This window comes from Oncorhynchus mykiss, chromosome 13 (assembly GCF_057628025.1).
Source record: "Oncorhynchus mykiss isolate SJ-2025 chromosome 13, ASM5762802v1, whole genome shotgun sequence".
Classification (NCBI taxonomy): Eukaryota; Metazoa; Chordata; class Actinopteri; order Salmoniformes; family Salmonidae; genus Oncorhynchus; species Oncorhynchus mykiss.
In genome coordinates, this window is record NC_143034.1 from 60,797,819 (window position 1) to 60,808,952 (window position 11,134).

The 11,134-nt window shown below is 41.6% G+C and overlaps 1 gene segment (V, D, J or C); it reads left to right on the forward strand.

Moving 5' to 3' along the window:
* Positions 1-236: 236 nt before the first annotated feature.
* On the forward strand, positions 237-4,121 carry LOC110486750 (Ig gamma-2A chain C region-like; the record flags this gene model as incomplete). The annotated part of the segment is given in 5 exon segments: positions 237-555; positions 680-1,009; positions 1,189-1,510; positions 2,745-3,029; positions 3,204-4,121. Coding segments are annotated over 5 exon segments (1,426 nt in total), but the record flags the coding sequence as incomplete, so codon positions are not given.
* Between the last annotated feature and the right edge of the window lie 7,013 nt (positions 4,122-11,134).

Below are 11,134 nucleotides of genomic sequence, written 5' to 3' on the forward strand. Positions count from 1 at the left end.
TTTTATCTAATTGTAGGTCATCAGGATCGAATGATCGGAGGCATGTAGCATTCATCCCATTGGTCGGAATCTGGAATTGGTCCAAACCTCACCATCTGCTGAGTTACCGCATTCTCCAGCGCCTTATTCACCAACTCTCGAACAAAAAAAAACAATTTAATGGTATTTGGCCTAACAACATGAAATTAGGTTTCTATTGTTGGTTGCATAATCTTAATTTACCACTTCATGTCTAAAATGGGAAAGTGTTTGTGTTGTTTCCAGGTGAACCATCCTTGGAGCACCTTCTAGTCCCCAGTGAGGAGCCGTCAGGCTCAGGGACCCAGAAACTCATGTGTTCTGGGTGAGGCTTCAACCCTCAGATCAAGTGGTTCTCTGGGTGTGAACAGAGGTCTGCAGCAGCCTATAAGAGAAGGATGGGGGAAGACGGACATGTGTCAGTACCCAGTCATATCACAGTAACACAGCAGGAGTGGAACCAGGGTATGGTCTTCACCTGTGAGGTCATTGACAAGTATCTTCAGAAAGTCAGGAAGAGCATCAATATATGTGCAGGTAGTTTTTGCTATTATGACATATACTGTCCTGGAGCAGTGATTATAGGCCTAACCATCCTTTAGTAATGTAGGAATTCTTTATCTGAACGTGGCTTAAGACACTCAATTCCCCTTCCTCTCAGTGACTCCAATATCATCTCAGAAAGTGGGGGTTTACTTACATGAACCCACTCTTCAAGAGCTGAGGACAGACACCGTTCCGGTGCCTGTCACCTGTCTGCTGGTGGGTCTCAGCCTTGGGGACTTTTCTGTCAGCTGGAAGGTCGATGGGGTTGTGGCTTCTCAAGGTGGGGTCACAACGACCCCCAAGGATCATTCAAATGGGACACAGACTGAGCAGATCATGTTTAACGTGTCTGCGAGGGACTGGCATGCACACAAACGTGTGTCTTGTGAGGTGAAGCAGCGCTGCTCCAGCCAAGCCCAGGAGGAGCATATCACCAAATGCAGAGGTGGACAAATTCAACACTCATTTGGTACACATAACCCAGAATGCAGGTTTTTGATACATACATACATCTTTGTGCCTATCTGACATATTAATAAACTAAATGTTTCTGTTACATTTGACTGAATAGGCCCAAAATCCAATAACTAATCCGTTTCCTGTTCATTTGCTTTGTCCCTCCAGATCCCAAGCCACCCTCACTAAAGATAGTGAGACCACCAGATTCTGATCTATGGGGGTCAAATGATGCCACACTGCTTTGCTTAGTGTCTGGGTTCTTCCCCTCTGATGTAATAGTGAATTGGGAGAAGGCTGGCATTCGACTACCTTTATCTCGCTACTCCAGTAGCCCTTCAGTTCTTTATGCAGGGAGCAGCACATACTCCATGAACAGTAGACTCATCGTGCCCAGGTCAGAGTGGAATCAGAACTACAATTACTCCTGTGCTGTCAGACATGAGTCGTCCCGAGAGACCTATCCCCAGCACAATAGAGAATGTATTTGGTGAGTGGACTGTTGATTTGAACAGTAACATGAATTAGATTGTAATAACATGTACTGATGAATAGTAAAACTGTTGGTTGATAATGTTGTCTAATGACTTGAAGAGTTTAGATGAGAACAATACCAGAGATATGTGGTTAGTGTGTTTCCCAATAAAAATGATTTGTAGTGCACAATGCCCATCCCAACTCTGTCATTCATGCCCTATAGTAGGTCTACGGATAGGCTATTCAACCCTCCAAACCCCTCATTGTGTAAAAGAAATGTCATCATGACAGAAATGTAGGCTAGGTCAGCAGACTACTCTTTGAGTTGAATTTAGAATTGACCTCAGACCATTTTCATTAGTACAATTTCTAGAAACACCTCAGAATAACATTTACTCTATATATTGCTAAATTAGTCAAATGATCAGTTCTGTTGGATTTGCTAACTAAAATCGAATTGGCTCGCTGGTTAATGCTGGCTAACTCAGCTAGCTAAGCTATATTGTTATGCTATCTAGTGCATTCACTTGCAAATTTTTCTAAGAAGCAAAACAATACAAGTAGATATTTCCACATTTAGCCAATTCATTATAAGTGAAAACATGTAAAAATGTAGCTATTTGATTTGAGTAGTTAAAAGGACGTACTGATTATATCCTTTCTTCTTAGCAAGTTCTCAACTCCAAGGTTCTGAAGTTTTGGTGCCAAAGTCACTTGCGGTCAAGTGCCGCGTGAGTCTGAACGTACCGTCTAGACAGGACAGAACCGATGCAAATGCAAACCCTAGTGTCAATGATACAACACCACCACCACCAATAATAATCTGTGTTGCTAGCTGTCAAGGAGCGGATTCTGGATTTGCAGTCGACAAGGGTTTTGAAAAAGTAGATATACTGTAGCTACAACATCATAGTTTATGGCTGCAGACTGCAGCGAGACTCTATGAATTATACAAGTCAGTAAGATGCAAACAATGCCCCAAGAATGTATAGCATTTTAGGGTACATGGAGTTTCAGCACCAGGCCTCAAAGTATGTACATCCTTTATTCAGTCATCATCACTCATACATATAGAAACAAATAAAAGTTTATTGTTCACGTACACAGTTTTGTTGATGTTATCGCACGTGATTACCCCCTTTCCATCCACCCATTTTCTCTCCCAGACTCTGTCATGCAGCCCCCTCTGCCCAGTCTCATCCACTCCAGTCTATCTTCCCCGACTCTCACTTTCTCTCTCTCTCCAGGCTCAGTGACGCCCTCCGCACCAACAGCCACCCTGTTCCAGGGTCCCAGTGAGCTCGTCTGCCTGGTGCTTGGCTTCAGCCCTTCAGACATCAACAACACCTGGCTGCTGGACAACGTCACAGAGCTGTGGAACAACACTAGCACCCCCTACAGGGCACCAGGAGGAAAGTTCGGCATCAGGAGTCATCTGAGCTTGGCACACCAGGATTGGACACCGGGGGCTGTTTACACCTGCAGGGTGACCCACACCACCCAGACTCTGGCCCTGAACATATCCAAACCAGGTGTCTCTCTGTTCACTCAATTCTGATGCAAGAACATTTTCCTGGTGCTAGCCTGTTTCTAGCCTCATATGCTCTGTTTCACCATTGTTACAGAGCATTTCAGTATGGATTCCAGGCTAGCCTGTTTCTGCAACTCTTTCTCACTGAAAATCTCCTCTTTTTCATTTTGAGTAGAGCTCCTTGAGGTGGAGGGTGTCTTCTTTGACGAGAACAGGTCTGATCCAATCCTGGCGGACACTGCAGAGGAGAACTGGAACATGGCCTGCATCTTTCTGGTCCTCTTCCTCATCTCCCTCCTCTACAGCTTCACAGTCACTCTGGTCAAGGTGAGAGGGAGGATATAACCACCTCACAGGTTTTCACTGCCTGGCTTTGAAGTGCAAATATATATTTGTGCGGTTTGCCTTTTTTTAAGAAGAAGAATGCATTATTTTATCCCAGTGTGTCTTCACTACTTTAATTCCCTGTTGAAGCACCTGTTGAGTTTCAGACATCAAATGTCATCCCACACAGAGGGGATTCAGATTATCTACATGTTCAATATTATTCAAATTGGTCTCCCCAAAGGCTATATGTTTGTTTCTTTGCATTATGTATCTGTCACTGCAATCTCATTTTGACACTTACTCTCATTGTATTGCTGGCTAAGCCACAGCTACACTTGGTGTTCTCACATCCTGTTCAGCATTTTGAATGTAAAACAAACATTCCAAGGTTTTCACATCAACTTAAACTTACTTCCTTTTTCTTTATTTCAAAATGATGACTTCAGGACACCAATGATGGATCCCTAGGAGTTCAACTGGAAATGAGACCTTTATTTATAAAATCACAACACGTTTCTTTAGAACATTACATAGATTTAATTTCTTACAGTTTACTGTAGCTGGTTTGATGACAGGGAAGTGTTCTTGTTTTTATTCCCCACAAAAACAGACAATGTGGTGCTGCGCTTACTTGCTCTCATCTCTTGTTAATGCGTTATAGAATTTGAGCAGAGATGATAGATTTTATTTAACCACTACTAAATAAAGCACACCATAGCAGTTATTGCTGAATTATCTTCTGGTAATAAAAAATGATTTCAAACTACATACTTCTCCCTCTTGTGTGTTATATGTAGTTAATCGTTTTTAAATCGTTTTATATACCTTTAGTAAGAATATAAATATGGTTGCATATGTGATTTGACATAAATACATATAGACAACAACATTAAAAAGCATATAAGTAGGACCATGCTTTTTGGTTGTTGTTTTTCTGGCAATTTCTACTGATATTTCCAGCATGATAAGCTACGTTTGCTGCTGCTAGAAAACCTAGGAAATTTAATTAAATTGACACAAGCTTTCTCCAATCAATCAATCAATCAATGAAAGTCTTGTTTTATTTGTTTGATGGGGGGGATTTGTCGAAGCCAGGGGAGGCGTAGATCTTTGAATCTTAATCACACAAAGCCTATTATTTGGCAGGGAATACTATTTGTAGATCAGCCTCCACTAGCTTAGGCGATACTGCCACCAAACCACACGCACAACCAGACATTAATTGATTGGAGACAGCTTGTGTCAATTAAATATAATTTATTAGGATTTTCTACCCACAGCAAACCCACCCATTTGCTGTCATGCACCTCGTTTCATCACTGTAACACCATTGTTGTCCACTAGTGGACGCCACAAGACTGTGGTGCATCTGACTGTGGGCTGGTACGTTTCCCATGTGAAAGGCCAATCATGTGTCGCAGTGGTCACTGGTCTGTATGCAGATGCTCACAGTTCAGAAAACTGAAAATATTATCTGGCTGCATTTAGGGAAGGTCCCCATGAATACAGAGGAAGAGACCGTTGCATTCTCACAATGTGTGCATATGTCTGCAAGAAAAAATGAAAGTGTGAGCGTGAATATCTGTGTGTGTGTGTATATCTGGAGGGTTCGAAGGAATTCACGTGAGAGGGAAGAGACTGAGTTCACCCAGCTTCCCAATTGGCTGGCTCTTGTGTAATCTGGCATCGTCAGTGCTCTGATTGGCTCAGACCGCCGAGGCTGAAGACCAACGCTGTGACACTGTTGCCGGGACGGAGTCATAGCATTTTGACAACCGACGTGCCAAGGGGCACTGACGACAGGGGAGAGGAGGGCACAATGCCCAGCAGGCTGTCCATCTAGCAGCATCTCCCTGTCTGACCACCTCTTTCTCCATCTGACCCTCTCCCCAGTCTCCATCACCAACCATGGAGAAATAACCAGTGAACATCCTCACTCAATAGGGCACAGACAAATGACAGCCGTTTAGCCGCATAGTCACCATTTTATCATCAGCAGGTCATTTGTCACCACCGTGATCACCAACATAACTAAATCAACATCAACACTGTTGTCAGCTCCACCATCATCATCATAACTATCCTCTAGCCAGATGCTGCGCTACTCTGCCACAGTGTATTGTTTATTTCAGTGCGCTGGTTAGTGGTTTGTGTACTGGATCTTTATCTCTGTATGGATCAGTAGAGGGAGATGTAATCCCTGCCAGGATGTGTCCCAATAGACTGAAGTGGCTTCCACTCCTTTTCTCCTTCCTTCCTCTCCACAGATGTGAAATGCACAGAGATGAACCTTCAGAAATAAGTTTCCACCATATTGTTTCCACATATCCCGTGTGCTCAGATTTGTACAGGTTAAGGGAAGGAGACAAGGAGAGGAATCCAATCTAGGATATTGGGCTGCACCCCCATCTCAACATGCCTTGTTGATGGGTGGTGATTCCCTGGATTAAAGGCTGGTAGCACTTCAGTTTACAGTGCTGAAATAACAGGGTAACGTCAATAGGAAACTACAGGTAAATAAGACTGCAATGACCAGGTAAGAAAACTGTAAAAACCTGTTATTACTTTATATGTTACTGCTAAATTCAGATATCAAGTCATATGAATTCACCTGGTTGTTATTTAGAATAAATTATTTGTTAATGAAGAACTGTCAATAAGAGGCTAATAAGCATAAGTATTTAAAAAGTATTTAAAGACCCAGTGCAGTCAAAAGCATGATTTTTCTGTGTTTTATATATATTTCCAGACTACGAGGTTAGAGGAATACTGTGAGATTGTGAACATGATGATAATGCACTTTTAGTGTAAGAGCTGTTTGAAAAGGTTTCTTGAAATTTCAACCTGTTTTGGTGGGTTTTTTCGTGCTGATTGATATTCTTTGCCCTCCTCCAGAGACTATGGTTAGGAGGGGCAGGATGGGACCAAAAATCTCCTCCTGGATTAGAACATCAGACTCCTGCACGTACACCAACACTGTGTGAGCTAGAAACACCATAGAAACAGCAGACTCCTGCACATCCACCAACATTGGGAACTAGAAACACCATTGATGTTTCTAGCTCCTGCACGTCCACCAACATTGGGAGCTACAAATTATTTTTTTTAAATTCTCAAACCAACACTTAGACTCTGGAATGGATGTACTAATAGTTACTTTTCAAACAGTTATTATGCTTTAAGACATGCAAATATACAGAAAGGACAAAAATGCAGATGTTTTCAGCTACAATTGTGGTCTGTAGCACCACCAAGGATCATGCTGAACCATGAGAACTTTACCTAATCTGGCCAGAATCTGATCTTCTGGGCCTGAGATATTGAAACTTTAGTCATTTTAAAGAGGTAAAATGTAGAAGTAGCCAAAGCGTCACAGATTCTGACCAAATTTAATTAACATATCAATATCAACTAACTATTTAATTGTACATACTTAGAGTATGGAACAAACACATTTATAGTTACTTGTGTCATAATTATTATGCTTTAAGTCACAGAGAAACACCATATTTTCCATCATAAAAAAAAAAAAACATATTTTATTTTCTATTTCACCTTTATTTAACCAGGTAAGCTAGTTGAGAACAAGTTCTCATTTACAACTGCGACCTGGCCAAGATAAAGCAAAGCAGTGCGACACATACAACAGAGTTACACATGGAATAAACAAACAGTCAATAATACAATAGAAAAAGTATATATACAGTGTGTGCAAATGAGGTAATATGAGGCAATAAAATGGGCCATAGTGGCGAGGTAATTACAATATAGCAATTAAACACTGGAGTGATACATGTGCAGAAGCTGAATGCGCAAGTAGAGATACAGGGGTGCAAAGGAAAAAAATAAAAAAATAAATAAATACAGTATGGGGATGAGGTAGTTGGATGGGATATTTACAGATGGGCTATGTACAGGTGCAATGATCTGTGAGCTACACTGACAGCTGGTGCTTGAAGTTAGTGAGGGAGACAAGAGTCTCCATTTTGGTCAAACTGTATGAAAAGTAACTACTAATGCATCCGTTCCACAGTCTAAGGGCTTATGTTTGATAATCCACTCTGTTCCACGCAGGCCCTGCTCTCCTTTTCACAATGTTGTCTGTTTCTCACACACCCCATCCATCTCTCTTCCCCTTTGTGACCCTCACAGCTGTGTGGCACCACGCTTGGTGAACTCCAGTCTGTCACCTGGGTGTTTCAGGGTCCCAGTTTAGCATCTCTGATGATTCAGATAGACAGTTAAAGTAGTTAAGTAGCCCAGGAACTTTTGGGACTGTTCCTATACACTTTCATGATCTAATTCTCACTACCATGTTTCAACTGAGGAGAAACTGCCTTTTACATAAATCACCTGGTGGCTGGTAACCATACAATGTTTCAACCATGTGAACACAATTTGCATTTGGTTTGAATAAATGGGGAGATGGTTCAAATAATGAGACAATTGAATCACAACTTCATTTATATTAGAAGCCGTTGTCAACAACTGTATTCATTTTATTATTGAATATTTTCAGTCATTCACTGCTACTCATCACACACAATGTTATTGACAGACCATATTCATGGTTTGTGTTTGTAATACATATAACTCACTTTTCAAGAATTGCATTGAACAATGAGTCCTTAACTAAAATAACAAATGTCCATATTTATTTAGTTATTTTTATTTCACCTTTATTTAACCAGGTAGGTGAGTTGAGATCCATTTCTCTTTTGCAACTGTGACCTGGCCAAGATAAAGCAAAGCAGTGCGACAAAAAACAACAACATGTGGTTTCTCATATCTGTCCTGGGCACCTCCACCTAAATGCATTAATATGTCTTGATTGTAATTATTTATAGGGGAGAGAGTTAAAAATGTGTTTTTATCAGGTGTGTATCAAAATGAGTGTTGGGTGGAGTAATTCAAAGCTACCCAAGCTTGACTTCTACCCAGGATGCACCTGCACTCTGATAAAGACATTTCCCTGATATAGCATCTTGATTAACCCTAAAAAGGGCCGATGTATCATTGTGAAAGTGCAGTAACACATGTAAAAACACACAACAGTGATGTATTGCAGATGTGGGAGAAAATGTCAAATTATGATTTGAAAAGTAATTGAGTGTCGTTTAGCCATGTATTGGTTTTGTGACAGTTGCTGATCAATTAAAACTTCTTGAGACTAGGGGGCAGTATTTTGATGTTTGGATGAAAAACATGCCCAAACGAAACTGCCTATTTCTCAGGCCCAGAAGCTAGAATATGCATATAATTAGATTAGGATAGAAAACACACTATAGTTTCCAAAACTGTCAAAATATTGTCTGAGTATAACAGAACTGATATTCCAGGCGAAAACCTGAGGAAAATCCAACCAGGAAGTGCTGTTATTTTGAAACCTCTGTTCCATTGTATGCTAACCCTGCATTTAAAGGGATATCAACCAGATTCCTTTCCCTAAGTCTTCCACAAGGTGTGAACAGTCTTTAGACAGTTTCAGGCTTTTATTCTGAAAAATGAGCGAGAATGATCACATCACGTTAGTGGATAGTTGGGTGTCCCCAGACTTGTGCATGCGTGAGCCACTGGAGCGAGATCTTTTCTCTCTCTCTTCTATTGAAAACGCTACCGTCCGGTTGAAATATTATCGATTATTTATTGTAAAAACAACCTGAGGATTGATTATAAAAAACGTTTGAAATGTTTCTACGATCTTTACGGATACTATTTGGAATTTACATCTGCCCGTCGTGACCTGCACGAGTCTGTGGATTACTCAACAAAATGCGCCAACCAAATGGAGGTTTTTGGATATAAAAATAATCTTTATCGAACAAAAAACAAAAAACATTTATTGTGTAACTGGGAGTCTCGGGAGTGCAAACATCCGAAGATCAAAGGTAAGCGATTTAATTTTATTTATTTTCTGACTTTCGTGACCAACCTACTTTGCTGCTAGCTGTTTGTAATGTTTTTTCGGCTGAGAGAGATGTCCTCATATAAACGCTTGGTTTGCATTCACTGTAAAGCTTTTTTGAAGTCTGACACGCCAGGTGGATTAAGGTCAAACGTTTTCTGTAAGTCTTCAAAGTTTTCACACACTGTTGCTGGTATTTTGGCCCATTCCTCCATGCAGATCTCCTCTAGAGCAGTGATGTTTTGGGGCTGTTGCTGGGCAACACGGACTTTCAACTCCCTCCAAAGATTTTCTATGGGGTTGAGATCTGGAGATTGGCTAGGCCACTCCAGGACCTTGAAATGTTTCTTACGAAGCCACTCCTTCGTTGCCTGGGCGGTATGTTTGGGATCATTGTCATGCTGAAAAAACCCAGCCACGTTTCATCTTCAATGCCCTTGCTGATGGAAGGAGGTTTTCGCTCAAAATCTCATGATACATGGCCCCATTCATTCTTTCCTTTACACGGATCAGTCGTCCTGGTCCCTTTGCAGAAAAACAGCCCCAAAGCATGGTGTTTCCACCCCCATGCTTCACAGTAGGTATGGTGTTCTTTGGATGCAACTCAGCATTCTTTGTCCTCCAAACACGACGAGTTGAGTTTTTACCAAAAGGTTCTATTTTGGTTTCATCTGACCATATGACATTCTCCCAATCTTCTTCTGGATCATCCAAATGCTCTCTAGCAAACTTCAGACGGGCCTGGACACGTACTGGCTTAAGCAGGGGGACACGTCTGGCACTGCAGGATTTGAGTCCCTGGTGGCGTAGTGTGTTACTGATGGTAGGCTTTGTTACTTTGGTCCCAGCTCTCTGCAGGTCATTCACTAGGTCCCCCACGTGTGGTTCTGGGATTTTTGCTCACCGTTCTTGTGATCATTTTGACCCCACGGGGTGAGATCTTGCGTGGAGCCCGAGATCGAGGGAGATTATCAGTGGTCTTGTATGTCTTCCATTTCCTAATAATTGCTCCCACAGTTGATTTCTTCAAACCAAGCTGCTTACCTATTGCAGATTCAGTCTTCACAGCCTGGTGCAGGTATACAATTTTGTTTCTGGTGTCCATTGACAGTTCTTTGGTCTTGGCCATAGTGGAATTTGGAGTGTGACTGTTTGAGGTTTTGAACAGGTGTCTTTTATACTGATAACAAGTTAAAGAGGTGCCATTAATACAGGTAACGAGTGGAGGACAGAGGAGCCTCTTACAGAATAAGTTACAGGTCTGTTAGAGCCAGAAATCTTGCTTGTTTGTAGGTGTCATGGGGGAGGGGCTGATTGTGATTGGTCCTCCCAGTAAGGAGGAGCTCATGCAACAACATTCTAGTCCTCCATCTTTATTAATGTCTCTGTTGAAAGAAGATTCTGCTGTAGACTCTCAATTACCATTAGAGAACTACACAGACCACTATCTTTCCTACCACAGGAATATTCTTACTGACAGTATATCTAACAGGTGTTTATACTGTCTATCAAATAAATAAGTTGACATCAGGTTTTAGTTTCAACTTCAACAACATCTCTGCTTTCTGTTTCCGCAGGTGTTCATGGTCAGACACTGACTGAGTCTGGACCAGTAGTTAAAAAGCCTGGAGAATCACACAAACTGACCTGTACAGCATCTGGGTTCACATTCAGTAGCTATAGGATGGGTTAGATCAGACAGGCTCCTTGGAAAGGACTGGGGTGGGTTGCTTATATAGGCACATCTAGTAGTCCAATCTCTTCCTCCCAGTCAGTCCAGGGTAGATTCACTATCTCCAGAGATGACTCCAGCAGTAAGCTGTACTGACAGATGAACAGTCTGAAGAGTGAGGACACAGCAGTGTATTACTGTG